The sequence below is a fragment of the Salvelinus alpinus genome, chromosome 25 (assembly GCF_045679555.1).
Source record: "Salvelinus alpinus chromosome 25, SLU_Salpinus.1, whole genome shotgun sequence".
Taxonomy (NCBI): Eukaryota; Metazoa; Chordata; class Actinopteri; order Salmoniformes; family Salmonidae; genus Salvelinus; species Salvelinus alpinus.
The window spans coordinates 25,676,258-25,699,128 of NC_092110.1; the positions used below are offsets into that span (position 1 = coordinate 25,676,258).

The 22,871-nt window shown below is 42.5% G+C and overlaps 1 protein-coding gene across 3 annotated transcripts in view; it reads left to right on the top strand.

Moving 5' to 3' along the window:
- Positions 1–22,871, top strand: part of LOC139553731 (SR-related and CTD-associated factor 8-like) — an 86,176-nt gene that overhangs the window by 56,934 nt on the left and 6,371 nt on the right. For all 3 annotated transcript variants that reach the window (XM_071366339.1, XM_071366341.1, XM_071366340.1), the window contains 14 exons: positions 10,336–10,380; positions 10,526–10,687; positions 10,986–11,142; positions 11,341–11,468; positions 11,710–11,892; positions 15,119–15,198; positions 15,348–15,456; positions 16,182–16,286; positions 18,844–18,956; positions 19,104–19,297; positions 19,453–19,553; positions 19,779–19,892; positions 20,105–20,261; positions 21,386–21,528. In XM_071366339.1, the coding sequence (XP_071222440.1) occupies positions 10,336–10,380; positions 10,526–10,687; positions 10,986–11,142; positions 11,341–11,468; positions 11,710–11,892; positions 15,119–15,198; positions 15,348–15,456; positions 16,182–16,286; positions 18,844–18,956; positions 19,104–19,297; positions 19,453–19,553; positions 19,779–19,892; positions 20,105–20,261; positions 21,386–21,528 (1,791 nt within the window). The remainder of the gene's footprint in view (positions 1–10,335; positions 10,381–10,525; positions 10,688–10,985; positions 11,143–11,340; positions 11,469–11,709; positions 11,893–15,118; positions 15,199–15,347; positions 15,457–16,181; positions 16,287–18,843; positions 18,957–19,103; positions 19,298–19,452; positions 19,554–19,778; positions 19,893–20,104; positions 20,262–21,385; positions 21,529–22,871) is intronic.

The following is a 22,871-nucleotide window of genomic DNA, read 5'->3' on the forward strand; positions in this document are numbered from 1 at the left end:
GGCGCGATGCGCGAAGAAACCAGCTGGCTGCACCGACTCCGTTAGCGTCTCTCGAGTGAGCCATGTTTCCGTGAAGCAAAGAACGTTACAGTCTCTGATGTCTCTTTGGAATGCTACCCTTGCTCGGATTTCATCAACCTTGTTGTCAAGTGACTGGACATTGGCGAGTAGTATGCTAGGGAGTGGAGCGCGATGTGCCCGTCTCCAAAGCCTGACCAGAAGACCGCTTCGTTTGCCCCTTTTACGGCGTCGTTGTTTAGGGTCGCCGGCTGGGATCAGATCCATTGTACTGGGTGGAAGGCAAAACACAGGATCCGCTTCGGGAGAGTCATATTCCTGTTCGTAATGATAGTGAGTTGACTTTGCACTTATGTTCAGTAGTTCCTCCCGACTGTATGTAATAAAACCTAAGATTACCTGGGGTACCAATGTAAGAAATAACACGTAAAAAAACAAGATACTGCATATTTTCCTAGGAACGCGAAGCAAGGCGGCCATCTCTGTCGGCGCCGGAAGAGCTATATACTCCCTGACTGTGCTCTTTAGACCCTACCCCATGACCCTACTCTCCCCATACCTCTAATATACTCCCTGACTGTGCTCTTTAGACCCTACCCCATGACCCTACTCTCCCCATACCTCTAATATACTCCCTGACTGTGCTCTTTAGACCCTACCCCATGACCCTACTCTCCCCATACCTCTAATATACTCCCTGACTGTGCTCTTTAGACCCTACCCCATGACCCTACTCTCCCCATACCTCTAATATACTCCCTGACTGTGCTCTTCAGCCCTACCCCATGACCCTACTCTCCCCATACCTCTAATATACTTCCTGACTGTGCTCTTTAGACCTTACCCCATGACCCTACTCTCCCCATACCTCTAATATACTCCCTGACTGTGCTCTTTAGACCCTACCCCATGACCCTACTCTCCCCATACCTCTAATATACTCCCTGACTGTGCTCTTTAGAGCCTACCCCATGACCCTACTCTCCCCATACCTCTAATATACTCCCTGACTGCTCTTTAGACCCTACCCCATGACCCTACTCTCCCCATACCTCTAATATACTCCCTGACTGTGCTCTTCAGCCCTACCCCATGACCCTACTCACCCCATACCTCTAATATACTCCCTGACTGTGCTCTTTAGACACTACCCCATGACCCTACTCTCCCCATACCTCTAATATACTCCCTGACTGTGCTCTTCAGCCCTACCCCATGACCCTACTCTCCCCATACCTCTAATATACTCCCTGACTGTGCTCTTTAGCCCTACCCCATGACCCTACTCTCCCCATACCTCTAATATACTCCCTGACTGCTCTTCAGCCCTACCACATGACCCTACTCCCCATACCTCTAATATACTCCCTGACTGTGCTCTTCAGCCCTACCCCATGACCCTACTCTCCCCATACCTCTAATATACTCCCTGACTGGTCTTCAGCCCTACCCCATGACCCTACTCCCCATACCTCTAATATACTCCCTGATTGCTCTTCAGCCCTACCACATGACCCTACTCCCCATACCTCTAATATACTCCCTGACTGCTCTTCAGCCCTACCCCATGACCCTACTCCCCATACCTCTAATATACTCCCTGATTGCTCTTCAGCCCTACCACATGACCCTACTCCCCATACCTCTAATATACTCCCTGACTGCTCTTCGACCCTACTCCCCATACCTCTAATATACTCCAACTGTGCTCTTCATACCTACCCCCCGAGTCCTTCTGCACCCCCCTTCCCATATCCCACTGGAGATGAGAGTTCTGCACTCTCTCTATGCTATTTGTATGTTGTACAGTAAAATGCCAAGGACTATATATTCAATCAGTTAGTCACCTATAGGGGATGATCCCGGTATTGGGGTCTAGCCAATCTCCATTGGAACCAGTTCAACTTGGCCAGAATTCAAGCAATAACGACACACATAGTTGAACTTCTTGTTGTTGAATTATATGGTTCCCGTCCAGATATTGTGATGAATATAAAATTCATGTCATAGTCAACACCATTACACTCAAAAGTTACTTCAACCAGTGAGTACTAGTGATGGCTAGCTACAGTGCCTTCAGAAAGTATTCACACCCCGACTTTTTCCGCATTTTGTTGTTACAGCCTGAATTTCAAATGGTTCAATTGAGATTTGTTGTCACTGGCCTACACACAATATCAAATAATGTCAAAGTGGAATTATGTTTTTACAAGTTAATACAAAAATGGCTTGAGTCATAAGAATTCATCCCCTTTGTTATGGCAAGCCTAAACAAGTTCAGGAGTAAAACTTTAATTCACAAGTCACATAATAAGTTGCATGGACTCACTCTGTTTGCAATAATAGTGTTTAACACTGTACCCCACACATTCAATTATCTGTAAGGTCCCTCAGTGGAGCAGTGAATTTCAAACACAGATTCAACCAAAAAGACCAGGGAGGTTTTCCAATGCATCACAAAGAAAGGGCACCTATTGGTAGATGGGTAAAAAAAATAAAACAGACATTGATTCTCCCTTTTGAGCATGGTATTAATTACACTTTGGTGTATCAATACACCCAGTCACTACAAAGATACAGGTGTCCTTCCTAACTCAGTTGCTGGAGAGGAAGGAAACCCCTCAGGGATGTCACTATGGTGAAATGGTGACTTTAAAACAGAGTTTAATGGTTGTGATAGGAGACAACCGAGGATGGATCAACAACATTGTAGTTGCTCCACCATACTAACTTAATTGACAAGTGAAAAGAAGGAAGCCTGAACAGAATGAAAATATTCAAAAACGTGTCCTGTTCGCGACAAGGCACGAAAGTAAAACTGCAAAAAAATTGGCAAAGCAATTCACTTTTTCTCCTGAATACAAAGTGTTATGTTTAGGGCAAATCCAATACAACAAATTACTGAGTACCAATCTCCATATTTTCAAGCATAGTGGGGGCTCCATTTTATGGGTACGCTTGTAATTGTTAAGGACTAGGAAGTTTTTGAGGATTACAAAAAAATAAACGTAATGGAGCTTAGCACAGGCAAAATCCTAGACGAAAACCTGGTTTAGTCTGCTTTCCACCAAACACTGGGAGATGGATTCACCTTTCATCAAGACAATAACTTTAAACACAAGGCCAAATCTACACTGGAGCTGCTTACCAAGAAGACAGTGAATGTTCCTGAGTGGCCCGAGTTACAGTTTTGACTTAAATCTGCTTGAAAATCTATGGCAAGACCTGAAAATGGTTGTCAAGCAATGATCAACAACCAATTTGACAAAGCTTGAAGAATTTCAAAAATAATAATGGGCAAATGTTGCACAATCCAGGTGTGGAAAGCTCTTAGAGACTTACCCAGAAAGACTCACAGCTGTAATCGGTGCCAAAGGTACTTTGGTTGTTACGTCCGTACCCCAGTTGACCCCATGTGACCTCCGCGAAACCTCATCCTGTGTGTCCTTGTCCCTTTGGCTTGACCAGCTGCATTGTCTGAATGTTGACATACAGTGGGGAGAACAAGTATTTGATACACTGTCAATTTTGTAGGTTTTCCTACTTACAAAGCATGTAGAGGTCTGTAATTTTTATCATAGGTACACTTCAACTGTGAGAGATGGAATCTAAAACAAAAATCCAGAAAATCACATTGTATGATTTTTAAGTAATTAATTTGCATTTTATTGCATGACATAAGTATTTGATCACCTACCAACCAGTAAGAATTCCGGCTCTCACAGACCTGTTAGTTTTTCTTTAAGAAGCCCTCCTGTTCTCCACTCATTACCTGTATTAACTGCACCTGTTTGAACTCGTTACCTGTATAAAAGACACCTGTCCACACACTCAATCAAACAGACTCCAACCTCTCCACAATGGCCAAGACCAGAGAGCTGTGTAAGGACATCAGGGATAAAATTGTAGACCTGCACAAGGCTGGGATGGGCTACAGGACAATAGGCAAGCAGCTTGGTGAGAAGGCAACAACTGTTGGCGCAATTATTAGAAAATGGAAGAAGTTCAAGATGACGGTCAATCACCCTCGGTCTGGGGCTCCATGCAAGATCTTACCTCGTGGGGCATCGATGATCATGAGGAAGTTGAGGGATCAGCCCAGAACTACACGGCAGGACCTGGTCAATGACCTGAAGAGAGCTGGGACCACAGTCTCAAAGAAAACCATTAGTAACACACTACGCCGTCATGGATTAAAATCCTGCAGCGCACGCAAGGTCCCCCTGCTCAAGCCAGCGCATGTCCAGGCCCGTCTGAAGTTTTCCAATGACCATCTGGATGATCCAGAGGAGGAATGGGAGAAGGTCATGTGGTCTGATGAGACAAAAATAGAGCTTTTTGGTCTAAACTCCACTCGCCATGTTTGGAGGAAGAAGAAGGATGAGTACAACCCCAAGAACACCATCCCAACCGTGAAGCATGGAGGTGGAAACATCATTCTTTGGGGATGCTTTTCTGCAAAGGGGACAGGACGACTGCACCGTATTGAGGGGAGGATGGATGGGGCCATGTATCGCGAGATCTTGGCCAACAACCTCCTTCGCTCAGTAAGAGCATTGAAGATGGGTCGTGGCTGGGTCTTCCAGCATGACAACAACCCGAAACACACAGCCAGGGCAACTAAGGAGTGGCTCCGTAAGAAGCATCTCAAGGTCCTGGAGTGGCCTAGCCAGTCTCCAGACCTGAACCCAATAGAAAATCTTTGGAGGGAGCTGAAAGTCCGTATTGCCCAGTGACAGCCCCGAAACCTGAAGGATCTAGAGAAGTTCTGTATGGAGGAGTGGGCCAAAATCCCTGCTGCAGTGTGTGCAAACCTGGTCAAGAACTACAGGAAACATATGATCTCTGTAATTGCAAACAAAGGTTTCTGTACCAAATATTAAGTTCTGCTTTTCTGATGTATCAAATACTTATGTCATGCAATAAAATGCAAATGAATTACTTAAATATCATACAATGTGATTTTCTGGATTTTTGTTTTAGATTCCGTCTCTAACAGTTGAAGTGTACCTATGATAAAAATGACAGACCTCTACATGCTTTGTAAGTAGGAAAACCTGCAAAATCGGCAGTGTATCAAATACTTGTTCTCCCCACTGTATAGCATAGGCTCTATTTTGTTTTCTTTGAAAAACGTTACTTCGTGTTCAGATATAATTGTATTATATTTCTGCTCTGCATAATAGGTCAGTTGTGAATAACACAGTAATACTCTCCATTAGTGGGTTTAATTTGGTTAATGACATTTATGTTTATCAGTCAACCCAGTCTTGCTCATGTCTTCAAAAATGAATGTGTACCAAGATTGAAGTCTGATGAACTTGAATAAATGTCATCATGACATTTGACACAAGTTCTCTCCCCCTAGCCTGGGTCTTAACTTGGGGGTGTCACTCCTGCCAGAATCATACACAGGCCTACAGAGAGTGAAAAAGAGTCTCATGTTGCATCAGATTCCATGACCATAACATTTATATCAATATTTTGACCTTACTGTAGGGCTATTCTCAAGGGGTTACAATTACTAAATGTAACCCAGTTTGTCCAGATTTCCAACGAAAGATAAGGCCTTGCTTTTCCAAACTTAATGCACACAGCAGTTGAACCTTTGCATAAACCATGCACTGATTTTAGTGGAAGATGTTTTGCAAACATTTGAATTGTGTGAATTGGAAGTTGGCGTTCAGCCATTTTGAGAATGTGATTTATTCCTAGAACATGATAATGATAGCCTATGCTAAATATATGGGAGTTTGTTGCTCCACACTAGTCTACATTGTGTCCTGCTTGTGCTACAATACTTGACTGAAAGCAACTTAGGGAGTGAAAAACAACTCTTAGGCTGCATTTACATAGGCAGCCCAATTTTGATATTTTTTCCATTAATTGGTCATATTTATTTATGTAAAAATAAAATTGAAAAAAGAATACCCTTTTTTCCTCCACAATTTCGTGATATCCAATTGGTAGTGACAGTCTTGTCCCATTGCTGCAACTCCCGTATGGACTCGGGAGAGGCAAAGGTCGAGAGCCATGCGTCTCCGAAACACAACTCTGCCAAGCCACACTGCTCCTTGACACACTGGTCGCTTAACCAAGCTTACCAATGTGTCGGAGGAAACACCGTACAACTGGCGACCGTGTCAACGTGCGTGCACCCGGCCCGCCACAGGAGTCGTTAGAGCGGGATGGGACAAGGACATCCCAGCTGGCCTAACCTGGACGACGCCAAGCCAATTGTGCGCCGCCTCATGGGTCTCTGTGCCAATTGTGCGCCACCTCATGGGTCTCCCGGTCACGGCCGGCTGTGACACATCCTGGGATTGAACCCGGATCTGATGCCTCAAGCACTGCAGTGCCTTAGACCGCTGCACCACTCGGGAGTCCCCTCACTAATAGTTTTTTTGACCAATCACGTCAGATCTTTTTCAGAGCTGATCCGATTGCTCAAAAGATCACAATTGGTCTGCCCATATAAGCACAGCCTTACTGTGGTGTAGTGATGGGGGAATACATCGAAACGGTTACATATCGGGTTACATAATTTTTTACAAGATAATTCATTTTGACATTATCGCAATATTACTGTTGCTCTAGTTGGCTGTACCTGCGCCAAAACTTTGCATAGCTTGTTCTCCATCTTTTTAAATAGGGATCAAAATGTGTTTTCTCATGGCTTTCGCTTGTCCCTCTACAGCAGACACGGTGAGCAATATTTTTGGAACAGCAAATCGCAATAAAATCACAGTATCAAATCGCAATACATATACAATTGTGACAATCGCAATTCATATGGTATCGGCACCTAATTATTGTGATAATATTGTATCGTGAGGTCCCTGGCAAATCCCACCCATACTGTGTTTGCATTGTATTACATGTGTCAAAGTTTTGAAAACCCAAGTACAAGTTTAGAAACCTAAGTACAAGAAACATTGTCAGGATTGACCAAAACAAATATGATTTTTACATTCCATACAATCATTACAGCTTAAACTAGACATCCCAAATTCGCCCAGAATGTGTTTATGTATAAACTCCTTTTCATAACGTTCTCACTGTATGTTGCGTTGGTGGGCTGATTGTAGCCATCTGCCCCTCAGGCTCACTGACACTGAACCAGTTTCAGACGGAGCTATGAGCTCATCCAGCCTACATCTTATCTGCTTCATTGGTTTCCAGTTATTTCAAAGTTTTAATGGCCTATGGAGATTGTAGTTTAACAACATTCCTCAATCATATAGCTGAATTGTTATTTAGCAGCTGTGAGCAGTGTCTGTCTCAATTTTGCAATACTTGCATTCTGTCCCATTCAAAACCCTCCCTCAATGTAGCCTAGCTATTCTACATGGCTACCCTGTTGGGAATTCCACTCTCTGTTCTTATGCATTTAATGTTTTCTATTTTTATTCTGTGATGTTCCAAGTCTTTTTAAAATATGTGTGCCTCCATGTCTGTTTGCAAGTGAAACCAACCAACCAAATATTATGCCAAACTATTGTAATATGATGTCTAGCAGCTCTGGGAATGGATGTGAACTTGGTTGTGGAATGTGTGCAGGTTACTGAGATGTATATTTGCTGTCACAGTCTTGGAGATGATCTCACAGTGTGGTATAAACCTACTAGCTCTAACTAAGAACAACATGCAGGACAAGGTATCCAAGTAATAATTACTTGGCACTTTGTTATAGCTCCTTTGGGCATCCAAAGTGCCCACACTGTTATACATGTTTCTCAAAGTATAGGCATGCTGTTGAGGTCATTTTGTCTTACGGTGATAAACTGTAGTCTGTGAATTATACTGAAAAGAATATAACAAACAAAGCTGCACCTTTTTTAAGTGGCCTTTTATTGTCCCCAGCACAAGTTGCACCTGTGTAATGATCATGTAATTAATCAGCTTCTTGATATGCCACACCTGTCAGGTGGATGGATTATCTTGGCAAAGGAGACATGCTCATTAACAGGGATGCAGTTTTGGAAAAAGTCTAAAAGTATTTGGTTTTAAATATACTTAAGTATCAAAAGTAAACGGAATTGCTAAAATGTACTTAAGTATCAAAAGTAAAAGTATAAACCATTTAAGATTCCTTATATTAAGCAAACCAGATGGCACAATATATTTATTTTTTTATTTTTTTAATGGATAGCCAGGGGCACACTCCAACACTCAGACATCATTTACAAACTAAGCATTTATGTTTAGCGAGTCCTCCAGATTAAAGACAGTAGGGATCACAAGGGATGTTCTCTTGATAATTGTGTGAATTGGACCATTTTCCTGTCAAAATGTAATGAGTACTTTTGGGTGTCAGGGAAAATGTATGGTGTAAAAAATACATTATTTTCTTTAGGAATGTAGTAAAGTAAAAGTTGGCAAAAATATTAAATAGTCAAGTAGAGTACAGATACCCCAAAAAGCTACTTAAGTAGTACTTTTAAAGTATTTTTTACTTAAGTACTTTATACCACTGCAGGGATGTAAATACATTTGTGCCAAAAAATTTAGAGAAATAAGCTTTTTGTGTGTGTGGAACATTTTATTTCTGCTCATGAGACATGGGACCAAAACTTTACATGTGGTGTTTATATTCTTGTACAGTATAGTACCATAGAGTAGTCTGTACTCCTTACTGTGATCTGGAGAAATAAGGCAACTTTACCGCCACCTGCTGACAGTTCTAGTGCTGGTCTCATGGCCCCAGTTATCCCATATAGCCCTGTGGTCCACTTTGACTTGATGCGCTTGTATGTTTGAATCACTTGTTTTTACCCTCATACAAGCTATTGGGAGCTTTCACTTATGAAATAAATGTTGCACTATATACTTTTTTAGTTTGTAATAAGATGGGTAAAAATGGTGCTGTGTGTGTAAAGATGGTAGATGGGAGGCGTGATTAGATCATAGGTCTAGCCTATTTTTATTTATTTACACACCAATATGAGAATATGCCTTTTGCTTCACCACACAGTTCACTGATGTTGCACTATATACTTTTTTATTCTGTAATACGATGGGTAAAAATGCTACTGTGTGTGTAAAGACATTGTGTGTAAGACAGACATCACAATGTATTTACACAGGGGGCGTTCACTGATGCACACTGTATTATTGATTCCTATTGGCCAGAAGCACAGTAGTTGAGCACTGGTGTCCCATGTAGCTCAGTTGGTAGAGCATGGTGCTTGGAACGCCAGGGTTGTAGGTTTGATTCCCACGGCAGACCAGTATGGGGGTAAAACTTATGAAAATGTATGCACTCACTACTGTAAGTTGCTCTGGATAAGGGCGTCTGCTAAATGACTAAAATGTAAATGCTTTCCTACATATTTTGATCCCAGCAGCACTGCAGTAAACACACCATTTCCTGTGAAGGGACAGGTGCAGTGCATCATGAGTTGGCAGTAATCTATTACTATGAATTAGAAATACTAATTAGTTCAAACAAATAATGATGTTAATATCTCTATTATTTGCTAATGGCCCAAAATCTGTTTCCATTCTCTCCATTATTATTCTCTTCTCTCTTTTTGTGGTGTGATAATTCCTGTGAAATTATTCTGCCCAATAGCCTACGTTCTGTGGAGTCTTCAATTACACATGCTACATTATGTTTAAGGCTCTCTCCATACTTGAGTCATCCCAAAGGTGTTTGTAGTCCCCATCTCTCCTTCCCATGTTACCAGCATATAGCTTAAACGCTACAGCAACAATTAATCAAAGGAATCGATTACTCTGTAATCTGGCGGAAGGCAGCTGAGAACATGGCTTGAATGCAAAGGAATTCATTTTGTAACAGTGCATATTGCATTGAGTCAATGCCAGTGAATGTATAACAACTATTTTTCGAGCTGTGGTCATTAGATAACTTGATTTTTGCATAGTGTGAATCAGTTATTGGGGTCTCCAGTGTTTTCCCTTTCAAGGAGTGAGAAATAACTAGGCTGAGACATCCAAACATAAGTCTATTTATATCATTGTTAGAAAGAAAAACATGAAATGAATTTAATTCCCCGTCAATTGTTTTGTTTTTGTGTTGGAATTAGATTTATCTCAAAATATTTCACAGTAGTTCACAAAATGCCTTATTACTCAAATGATGGAGTAAAGCAGCTCTAATGTGGATACTTCCGTGTTATGTGAATTTGTTTGTGTCACTTGACATGATGGAATTGCTCATGGTTTCACATACTGCTGTTGATAATGCTATAACCGCCATCTTTGACCAGTTTCAGGTCTTTGTCTCCAGGGATGCTGTGGTTGTAGTTTTGGTGGGGTATCACAATGTCTTTTTTTGTGTTTCTTCTCTTTCAGTACTACAAACATGTTGTCCAGAGCGTGGAGAAGTTCGTTCAGAAAGTGAGTTTATTTCGGTTTCACCAGTCAAACTGAGTCAAGTAGAATACAAATCTGTACTACGCAAATCATGTTTTGAAATTGTTTGCCACTCATTTGCCCATCACCACAGAGATGCTAAACGCTCACCTTGTTTTGTGCAATCCAGTGCAAGCCAGAGTACAAGGTCCCAGGCCTGTACGTCATGGACTCCATTGTGCGGCAGTCACGGCACCAGTTTGGCCAGGACAAGGATGTGTTCGCCCCGCGCTTCAGCAAAAACATAATCGGAACCTTCCAGTACTTCTACCGCTGCCCCTCAGATGACAAGGTGGGTCACAGTGGGAACAGAGACGGCTCTCTGATTTCTCTATTCAGATACACTGTTCTAGTTTACCACCTTCTACCTCTATTGTTGTTAGTGATAGATCTGATCTGTAGCATTGTTTGAAAAATGTTATTATTCAGTGTCAGTGGGGAATGAAATCAACGAATATACTATTTTAATACTCCACATTTGTAGAGTATACGGCATCAACTTTAGGCTGTGACTCATTCGCTGCAGTGGTCTTGTTTTGATTGAGTGGTTTTGTGTGTCAGTCTGTGATCTTCCTTCCGTTGTGTTCCAGAGTAAGATTGTCAGAGTCCTCAACCTGTGGCAGAAGAACGCCGTCTTCAAGAGTGACATCATCCAGCCGCTGCTGGACATGGCTGCAGGACTACCCCCTCCCAGTGTCACCCCTGTCATGACCAGCAGGGATGCTCCGGTCAACAACGCTACGCCTGGTCAGTCACCCAACATATAACATGCATACACATAAAGCTCTATACTGACACCTGGTGGCGAAATAGCCCTTCTCCTGAACTGACACAATGTTCTGAGGCCTTTTTTGTGACCAGGCTCTAATCAACTTCAATTGTAGATGTTTGTTGTATTATTCATATTGATTTCTCATGATGGATTTTCTCTGTGTTTGTGTCCAGGTACCCCAGCGACCCCGGCCACTCCAGCCAACATCGTGTCCAGTCTGCCTGACTGGGCGTCTCAGTTTTCCAACACAGACACTGTAGCTGCTGTGGCCCAGATCCTGCAGAGTCCACAGGGACAACAGGTCAGTATATAGAAGATCCCTGGTCTTCAAACAGTCAATTTAACTCAACATCAAATTTGAAGCTCAGAGAATGACACTGAATGTCTCTTTGCCTATTTAGTTTTGTTTTGACTTGTACACTTGTTGAGTCTGTGTTCTGACCTTTCTGATGCTCCTTTGTTTGCAAAACTTTCCTTTCCAAATGACCAGCTGTAGACTTTTTGTGCATTATTCTCTGTGTCTGTCTTTATCTGTGTGACAGCTCCAGCAGCTGGTGCAGAGTCTGCAGATGCAGCAGGAGAAGCCCCAGCCTTCTCTGCTGCAGGCGCTGGATGCAGGCCTGGTGGTCCAGCTGCAGGCCCTGACAGCCCAGCTCACTGCTGCAGCCTCAGCCAACCCCATGCAGCTCAACCCCCTGGACCAGAGGGTCTCCTCCTTCAACAAGGTGAGGAATCAAGGCCACAGACACAGAAATGGAGTGGAAGTAAGTCCCAGTGATATTAAGGGCAATTTTTTTTTATTGTTAATGCACATTTGTGTGTGATGTTGGTAACTATCTTCTACTACGTGTGACTCTCAAATCTATATTTTAACTTCTTATGGCTGCAATCCCGGTAACGGGATCGATATGACAAAAACAAAAAAAAGTGCAGGGCGCCAAATTCAAAAAACAGAAATCTCATAATTAAAGTTCCTCTGACATTCATGTGTCTTACAGTGGGGCAAAAAAGTATTTAGTCAGCCACCAATTGTGCAAGTTCTCCCACTTAAAAAGATGAGAGAGGCCTGTAATTTTCATCATAGGTACATTTCAACTATGACAGACAAAATGAGAGAAAAACAATCCAGAAAATCATATTGTAGGATTTTTTATGAATTTATTTGCAAATTATGGTGGAAAATAAGTATTTGGTCAATAACAAAAGTTTAACTCAATACTTTGTTTTATACCCTTTGTTGGCAATGACAGTGGTCAAACGTTTTCTGTAAGTCTTCACAAGGTTTTAACACACTGTTGCTGGTATTTTGGCCCATTCCTCCATGCAGATCTCCTCTAGAGCAGTGATGTTTTGGGGCTATTGCTGGGCAACATGGACTTTCAACTCCCTCCAAAGATTTTCTATGGGGTTGAGATCTGGAGACTGGCTAGGCCACTCCAGGACCTTGAAATGCTTCTTACGAAGCCACTCCTTCGTTGCCCGGGCGGTGTGTTTGGGATCATTGTCATGCTGAAAGACCCAGCCACGTTTCATCTTCAATGCCCTTGCTGATGGAAGGAGGTTTTCACTCAAAATCTCACGATACATGGCCCCATTCATTCTTTCCTTTACACGGATCAGTCGTCCTGGTCCCTTTGCAGAAAAACAGCCCCAAAGCATGATGTTTCCACCCCCATGCTTCACAGTAGGTATGGTGTTCTTTGGATGCAACTCAGCATTCTTTGTCCTCCAAACACGACGAGTTGAGTTTTTACCAAAAAGTTCTATTTTGGTTTCATCTGACCATATGACATTCTCCCAATCTTCTTCTGGATCATCCAAATGCACTCTAGCAAACTTCAGACGGACCTGGACATGTACTGGCTTAAGCAGGGGGACACGTCTGGCACTGCAGGATTTGAGTCCCTGGCGGCGTAGTGTGTTACTGATGGTAGGCTTTGTTACTTCTGTCCCAGCTCTCTGCAGGTCATTCACTAGGTCCCCCCGTGTGGTTCTGGGATTTTTGCTCACCGTTCTTGTGATCATTTTGACCCCACGGGGTGAGATCTTGCGTGGAGCCCCAGATCGAGGGAGATTATCAGTGGTCTTGTATGTCTTCCATTTCCTAATAATTGCTCCCACAGTTGATTTCTTCAAACCAAGCTGCTTACCTATTGCAGATTCAGTCTTCCCAGCCTGGTGCAGGTCTACAATTTTGTTTCTGGTGTCCTTTGACAGCTCTTTGGTCTTGGCCATAGTGGAGTTTGGAGTGTGACTGTTTGAGGTTGTGGACAGGTGTCTTTTATACTGATAACAAGTTCAAACAGGTGCCATTAATACAGGTAACGAGTGGAGGACAGAGGAGCCTCTTAAAGAAGAAGTTACAGGTCTGTGAGAGCCAGAAATCTTGCTTGTTTGTAGGTGACCAAATACTTATTTTCCACCATAATTTGCAAATAAATTCATAAAAAATCCTACAATGTGATTTTCTGGATTTTCTTTTCTCATTTTGTCTGTCATAGTTGAAGTGTACCTATGATGAAAATTACAGGCCTCTCTCATCTTTTTAAGTGGGAGAACTTGCACAATTGGTGGCTGACTAAATACTTTTTTGCCCCACTGTATATAATTTGAAAGGTAATCTTGTTGTTAATCCCACCAAAGTGTCCGATTTCAAATAGGCTTTTCAGCGAAAGCACTACAAACGATTATGTTAGGTCACCACAAAACCACAATAAGCACAGCCATTTTTTCCAGCGAAAGATAGCTTTCACAAAAAACAGAAATAGAGATAAAATTAATCACTAACCTTTGATTATTTTCATCAGATGACACTTATAGGACTTCATGTTACACAATACATGCATGTTTTGTTTGATTAAGTTCATATTTATATAAGAAAATCTGAGTTTACATTGACGCGGTAGATTCACTAGTTGCAAAAACATCAAGTGACTTTGCATAGCCACATCGTTTCAACAGAAATACTCATCATAAATATAGATGATAATACAAGTTATACACATGGAATTATAGATATACCTCTCCTTAATGCAGCCGCTGTGTCAGATTTCGAGAAAACTTTACGGAAAAATAAACCATGCAATAATCTTGAGACGGAGCTCAGAACAATAGCCAAATTAGCCGCCATGTTGGACTCAACAGAAACCAGAAAATACATGATAAATGTTTCCTTACCTTTGATGAATTCATCAGAATGCAGTCCTAGGAATCCCAGGTCCACAATAAATGCTTGATTTGTTCGTTAATGTCCGTTATTTATGTCAAATTAGCTACTTTGGTTCGCGCCTTCGGTAAACAAAGTCAGAAAGCGCCTCCACTATAACGTGACGAAATGTCCATAAGTTCCGTAACAGTCAGTAGAAACATGTCAAACGATGTACTGAATCAATCTTTAGAATGTTGTTAACATACATCTTGAATAACGTTCCAACCGGAAAATTAAATTGACTTCAGAAGAGAGGTGGAACGGAGGTCCTCCTCATGTGAAGGCGCATGGTGAATGCGTGATCAGCCCGTGGAAGTGATTACTCATTCCTGTCTCCTTCGGCCCCCCTTCACGTTAGATTCATCAGACAAAGTTCTATTGACTGTTGACATCTAGTGGAAGCCGTAGGAAGTGAAAACTCATCAATGACTCGCTGTGATTTCAATAAGAGCTTGGTTGAAAAGATGGCACCCCCAGAAAAAATCCAAACAGGAAGTGGAACTTCTCAGGTTTTTGCCTGCCATGTGAGTTCAGTTATACTCACAGACATAATTCAAACAGTTTTAGAAACTTCAGAGTGTTTTCTATCCAATAGGAATAATAATATGCATATTTTAGCAACTGGGAATGAGGAGCAGGCCGTTTAATATGGGCACCTCTGTGCACCTTTCATCCAAGCTACTCAATACTGCCCCTTCAGCCATAAGAAGTTAAAGATAATTGTCTTTCTCCATTTGTTGCAGAAAATGTTGGGTCATTTTGACTTTGGGAATGATTCAGAACGCTCTGAAGACTCCAAAAAGGACTCGCAATCATCCCAGATGTAAGCATGTTTTTTATTTTTATCTACACATCTGAGACCCTGCGGAATATGTCACAGGTTCTGTGTGCACTTTGACTCCCCACTACCTGTGTGACGGACAGCGGTTAACTGAACTCTTGACCCCTGTCTGCCTCCCTGTTTCCCTCCAGGCCCATGGTGTCAGACTCCATCTTCCACCAGCTGGCTGAGCAGCTGCAGCAGCAGAACCTAGAGCAGTTACAGAAGCAGCTCATGGAGCACCAGCAGCACCAGCAGAAGGTACCTACATAACACACACCTTCACAGACACCCTTAGTCCCTTCCTTTACGGCCCGCCCTATCCATACCGGAGCACTAGCAGCACCAGCAGAAGGTACCTACATAACACACACCTTCACAGACACCCTTAGTCCCTTCCTTTACGGCCCGCCCTATCCATACCGGAGCACAAGCAGCACCAGCAGAAGGTACCTACATAACACACACCTTCACAGACACCCTTAGTCCCTTCCTTTACGGCCCGCCCTATCCATACCGGAGCACAAGCAGCACCAGCAGAAGGTACCTACATAACACACACCTTCACAGACACCCTTAGTCCCTTCCTTTACGGCCCGCCCTATCCATACCGGAGCACTAGCAGCACCAGCAGAAGGTACCTACATAACACACACCTTCACAGACACCCTTAGTCCCTTCCTTTACGGCCCGCCCTATCCATACCGGAGCACTAGCAGCACCAGCAGAAGGTACCTACATAACACACACCTTCACAGACACCCTTAGTCCCTTCCTTTACGGCCCGCCCTATGCATACCGGAGCACTAGCAGCACCAGCAGAAGGTTGCTATACATCACCTCTAGAAGCACAGGAATTGACTTCCCAAAACAAAGCTGCCCTGGTTCCTTTCCGAACCCCTACCTGTTTAATTTCCCATATAATCGTCTCTTGAGGTCATTGTGAGGAAAGTAGCTAGGACACTAACCAATCGGGTATTTTTCAGGATGGAATCTTTGGGTCTGAGAACACACCCCAGCAGAGCAGCAGCCAATCACAGCACCCGGAGCCAGACAACAAGATGGATGACTCCATTGACAACCAGCAGCAGGTAAGCCTTTCTTCCCTCACTGACTCATGAACTTCTCTGTGACAAAAACGGATATAAAACTGCAATTGTAAGAGCTCTGTTGTAGTTGTATTTGTAAGTAGAGCTCTGTTGTAGTTGTATTTGGTAGTAGAGCTCTGAGGTAGTTGTAAGTAGAGCTCTGTTGTATTTGTAAGTAGAGCTCTGTTGTATTTGTAAGTAGAGCTCTGTTGTATTTGTAAGTAGAGCTCTGTTGTATTTGTAAGTAGAGCACTGTTGTATTTGTAAGTAGAGCACTGTTGTATTTGTAAGTAGAGCTCTGTTGTATTTGTAAGTAGAGCTCTGTTGTAGTTGTATTTGTAAGTAGAGCTCTGTCGTAGAGGTCGACCGAATAATCGGAATGGCCGATTAATTAGGGCCGATTTCAAGTTTTCATAACAACCGGTAATCAGCATTTTTGGACACCGGTCATGGCCGATTACATTGCACTCCCCGAGGAGACTCCGTGGCAGGCTGACTACCTGTTATGCGAGTGCAGCAAGGTGCACCAAGCTAAGGTTCTAGCTATCATTAAATGTATCTTATAAAAAACGATCAATCTTAACATAATCACTAGTTAACTACACATGGTTGATGATATTACTAGTTTATCTAGCTTGTCCTGCGTTGCATATAATCGATGCGGTGCCTGTTAATTTATCATTGAATCACAGCCTATTTCGCCAAACGGGTGATTTAACAAGCGCATTCGTGAAAAAAGCACTGTCGTTGCACCAATGTGTACCTAACCATAAACATCAACGCCTTTCTTAAAATCAATACACAAGTATATATTTTTAAACCTGCATATTTAGTTAATATTCCCTGCTGACATTAATTACTTTTAACTAGGGAAATTGTGTCACTTCTCTTGCGTTCTGTGCAACACAGTCAGGGTATATGCAGCAGTTTGGGCCGCCTGGCTCGTTGCGAACTGTGTGAAGACTATTTCTTCCTAACAAAGACAGCCAACTTCGCCAAACGGGGGATGATTTAACAAAAGCGCATTTGTGGGGAAAAAGCAGAATCGTTGCACGAATGTACCTAACCATAAACATCAATGCCTTTCTTTAAATCAATACACAGAAGTATATATTTTTTTACCTGCATATTTAGTTTAAATAAATTCATGTTAGCAGGCAATATTAAACTAGGAAAATTGTGTCAACTCCCGAGATTAGGCTGGCAATACTAAAGTACCTATTAGAACATCAAATAGTCAAAGGTATATGAAATACGAATGGTATAGAGAGAAATAGTCCTATAATAACTACAACCTAAAACGTCTTACCTGGGAATATTGAAGACTCATGTTAAAAGGAACCACCAGCTTTCATATGTTCTCATGTTCTGAGCAAGGAACATAAACGTTAGCTTTTTAGATGGCAGATATTGCACTTTTACTTTCTTCTCCAACACTGTTTTTGCATTATTTAAACCAAATTGAACATGTTTCATTATTTATTTGAGACTAAATTGATTTCATTGATGTATTATATTAAGTTAAAATAAAAGTGTTCATTGTTCATTCAGTATTGTTGTAATTGTCATTATTACAAATATATATATAAAATTCGGCCGATTAATCGCTATCGGCTTTTTTTGGTCCTCCAATAATCGGTAACGGTATCGGCGTTGAAAAATCATAATCGGTCGACCTCTACTCTGTTGTATTTGTAAGTAGAGCTCTGTGGTAGTTGTATTTGTAAGTAGAGCTCTGTGGTAGTTGTATTTGTAAGTAGAGCTCTGTGGTAGTTGTAAGTAGAGCTCTGTGGTATTTGTAAGTAGAGCTCTGTGGTATTTGTAAGTAGAGCTCTGTGGTAGTTGTATTTGTAAGTAGAGCTCTGTGGTAGTTGTATTTGTAAGTAGAGCTATGTGTTAGTTGTATTTGTAAGTAGAGCTCTGTGGTAGTTGTATTTGTAAGTAGAGCTCTGTGGTAGTTGTATTTGTAAGTAGAGCTCTGTGGTAGTTGTATTTGTAAGTAGAGCTCTGTGGTAGTTGTATTTGTAAGTAGAGCTCTGTGGTAGTTGTATTTGTAAGTAGAGCTCTGTGGTAGTTGTATTTGTAAGTAGAGCTCTGTGGTAGTTGTATTTGTAAGTAGAGCTCTGTGGTAGTTGTAAGTAGAGCTCTGTGGTAGTTGTATTTGTAAGTAGAGCTCTGTGGTAGTTGTATTTGTAAGTAGAGCTCTGTGGTAGTTGTATTTGTAAGTAGAGCTCTGTGGTAGTTGTATTTGTAAGTAGAGCTCTGTGGTAGTTGTAAGTAGAGCTCTGTGGTATTTGTAAGTAGAGCTCTGTGGTAGTTGTAAGTAGAGCTCTGTGGTAGTTGTATTTGTAAGTAGAGCTCTGTGGTAGTTGTATTTGTAAGTAGAGCTCTGTGGTAGTTGTATTTGTAAGTAGAGCTCTGTGGTAGTTGTATTTGTAAGTAGAGCTCTGTGGTAGTTGTATTTGTAAGTAGAGCTCTGTGGTAGTTGTATTTGTAAGTAGAGCTCTGTGGTAGTTGTATTTGTAAGTAGAGCTCTGTTGTAATGATGCCTGTGTTATAGGACATGGACCTGGATGACGGGCCAGAGATGGGCGAAGAGATCTTCGAGCCAGAGGACAAGAAGTACAAGACGATTGACATACAGTCAAGAACACGGTCCAGGTCACGATCAAGGTGAGTCTAAGAACCCATTCTGTGAGAAAGCGTCCACAAGGTAACTTGAGACACCTTGTAGAGGCGCAGATTATAGCACCGCCATCCATGTTGATTTTACCACGACTGCTGGCATCAAACTGCCTTCGAAATAACCCTCTACTCTAGATCTCCCAGGAAGAGACGGTCCAGATCACGGTCAGGCTCTCGGAAACGGAAACATCGCAAGCGATCGCGGTCACGCTCCAGAGAACGGAAGAGGAAGTTGTCGCGGTCCTACTCCAGCGAGAGACAAGCCCTCGAGCTAGAGAAAGAGCGTCAGAAGAAAGGACTGCCTCCAATCCGATCCAAGTTTCTCAGTGGTAATACCAGCCCCGGATTAGCGCTTCAATGACCTTTTAATGTTTTAGTGTATCACTAGTCATGAAAATCTCCAAACTCCAATCTCCTTTTAATGTTTATCATCCTTGGCACCTTTAATGTGTTCTAAGCCTCCATCTCTTCTGTGTGTCCCCAGTGTGCAGCACCACTCTGTGGGTGGGACAGGTAGACAAGAAGGCTACTCCGCAGGACCTCACCAATCTGTTTGAAGAGTTTGGTCAGATTGAGTCTATCAATGTAAGTAGAGCACCCGCTGTCTGTCTGAGCTTGACTTCATTAACTGCTGCTCATTATGTGGGTAAGCAAGCTCTGTCACCTCTGACCTGAGGGAAATATTTATTATCTTGACTGTCCACTTTAAAGGACTCACCCTTTGCTCTTTAAGCCAGGCCAGGCATTTCTCATTAGCATTCTGACCATCTGTCTTTCTGTACATCCCTCTCTCACTCTCTCCTTCTATAGATGATCCCTCCCCGTGGCTGTGCCTACATCTGTATGGTCCACAGACAGGATGCCTACCACGCCAGACAGAAACTCAGCACTGGTTCATACAAGATTGTCTCCAAGGTCATTAAGGTAAAGTCTGGCGTGATGCGATTGCCACTTCACTGCAGTTAGGGTATGTCTTCTGTGTGTGTGTTAATGTTTTTAAATCTCTTGGGTGGCTCGCTAAGTATACCACTGACCTCATAGCAACCCAGCCGTTACATATTTCTTACTCTCCTGTTTCGACTTCAATACCCTTGATATTTCTGCTCTTTCATGTATCCGCTGACATTTGTTTTCAGATCGCTTGGGCGCTGAATAAGGGAGTGAAGCAGGAGTATAAGCAGTTGTGGGACATGGACCTGGGGGTGACCTACATTCCCTGGGAGAAAGTCAAGCTGGACGACCTGGACGGCTTCGCTGAGGGAGGCATGATCGACCAGGAGACTGTCAACGCCGGTGAGCAGACGCAGCAAAGGACACAGGCACACACAGAAATTAACACTACGGGTGTTTCTCAATATGCATACTACCGGGCACCACACTCATGCTCCGAGTGCATTCTCAGAGGACATTCTCTTGAGAATGCAAAAAACATATTTAAGAAGCAAATGCACTCCCACTACTGTATTACCTCACGCTGCACCTCTCCATTCACTGGACCTTCTTCCGGCCAGGACAATGGCAACAATAGAGACGACACAAGATATACACAAAGCTATCAGCTAGCTAGATGTGAATCGTAATAATCGAACTAACCAGATAGTTTAACAGGCAAAAATGACCTAAAACTAATGCTATACATGGTATACAAGGTAATTCTTTGTGGCTATCTAGCCAGCTAACAGTAGTAGCTAACCAGTAAACATTAGCCCTATTAACTTACTATGGGCTTGCGTTCTATGCACACGACAGTGGGTATTGTAGGCAGGTAAACATGCCAAAATTAACAGAGTATGTATTAATGTATCAAAATATAATATTGTAGTCAGGCAGCATATGAGATGTGATTGGGCAACATTTCATTTAGTCCGTTTTTTTTCTCACTTCAGCTTAAATAATGGCCGCCATTGATTTCAATAAATGTTTGCGTCGTTTTTTTTACATGGTTGCGTCATATTTCTGTGGATACTTTCAGTTGAAGCTTGCATCGATGCATGCTTCAAAATACGTACCAACGGAGTACGCGGCCAAAAAGTGCACAGTTTCACATACTTTGATTTGGACTCATACTCCGACCCTCTCGTGCTCGGTGCACGCTAGTATGCATTTTGAGAAACACCCTCATGCTCACTCATATATACAAATAAAAGACATACACACTGGACATACACAAGCACAGGAATTACAAGCCCAACACTACTGCTCACTCATAAACAGGCGTCACACACTCTCGTTAACTCTCTGAACACCAACCACAAATATTTACTGGCGTTTGGTTATTTGGAGTTTATCAGAGTAGGAAGTCCCACGGAGAAACATAGTACTGGAGAGATACAGCCCAGCAGGGCAAAGTAAATGTGACTATCTGTGTCGTACAGTGAATTTTCTTCTCTAACCCCCTCTGTTTTTCTTAACTGTAGAGTGGGAAGCAGCCAAAAATGCACCACAGCCAGTGAAGGAAGCGGTGAGCCAGGCTGTTAGCGCTGAACCCATGGCAGCCACTAATACCCAACAGACCCAACAAAAGGCCTTCATCCAACAAGTCTCCATGATGCCTGTGCAGGTACCCAAACATCTAATATAAAATTAGAGTTGTGTGTTTTTGTGAGAAAGCGTGCTGGAGGGTGGAACACCCACTGTGAAATTGCTATCAATCAACTCTTTACAATTACCATGCACACGTGATGTGGCTGTGAAGTTGGTTATTTTACAAGATAACTGTCAAGTTCTAAGTTGATCACACATGAATTCACTGGGCCCTTCACGTTTCTATGGTTCCTCTCCCATTTCCTTTGTACTGAGTGTCTTCCGTGGAGCCAGTCAGTCAGTGGTGTGAAACTGAACACCATAATCTTCCTGTGATTGGTGCTAGCTGCCTGCCCTGTCTATGGGGTGCTTAGCCTCAAGTATTCAGTCCTTTGTGACGGGGTTGATAGGGTTGTTGAGTGAATGCAGGATGCACGGTCTGTGTTTGTTTGGTCGTGGGTGGGCCTAATGAGAAGGGTTGGCTCAGTGGGTGGGGGAAGTGTTTAGGCTGTGGATTAGTATACAACTCAGCTCATAGAAAATCACCTCTGTCGGAGTTAATCTGTCTACTAAACACATTCATGCAATTTACCCACACACGCCTTATTCAACTCGTCAGTCAGATATTTAAGTGATAATGCCCTCGAAGCCGGTGTTTGTAGAATATATTGTCACGGGTGTGGTTGGCACTTGCCAATATATCCTCCAAGCACCAGCTTCGAGGGCATTATCACTTTTATACAACCGGTTACCAACATATTCAAATAATTGACATATTTTCATAGAATTTATTTATACTATTTCATCCTTCCACAAGATATAGGCCCGACACAATTCTAGGGTTGCTACCCAAGCCGGCTGGTCATTCGTTCTATCGGTTAGGTTGCCAGAGACGGGACCCAGTCGTTCAGTCTTTTTGTTCTGAATCTGTGGATGCAGCCCAGTCGTTTGTTCTAAATGTTCCATTGCCATACTGGCTGGCAACGTTCTTATGCCTTGCTTGCCAGCTAGCTAACTACGGCTAATTTCCGGTTACGTCAAAAAGTGCAGCCAGAATAACAGCAAAGCAGCTGCATTTGTTTAAGCTGTTTTCTGGTGACATTTATTTGGATACATCCACAAACAATGAGCTAATGAGGCACAATTTTGCCTGCCGTAGAAAATGTTCTCACTCATCAGGACACTGTTGTTCAGAGAAGCTAGCCAACAACACAGCTACAGTAACACAATCACTTCAAACTGAGCTGGAAAGACTGCAAACTAGCTACACTTCGTTTTACCTTTCTTTGTGTATATCCATAAAATTATGCCAGCTGATTCATGATTTTGACTGGCTGGGAAATGCTGCCTGCCTGTCTGTCTCCTCCCGACACGTTATTT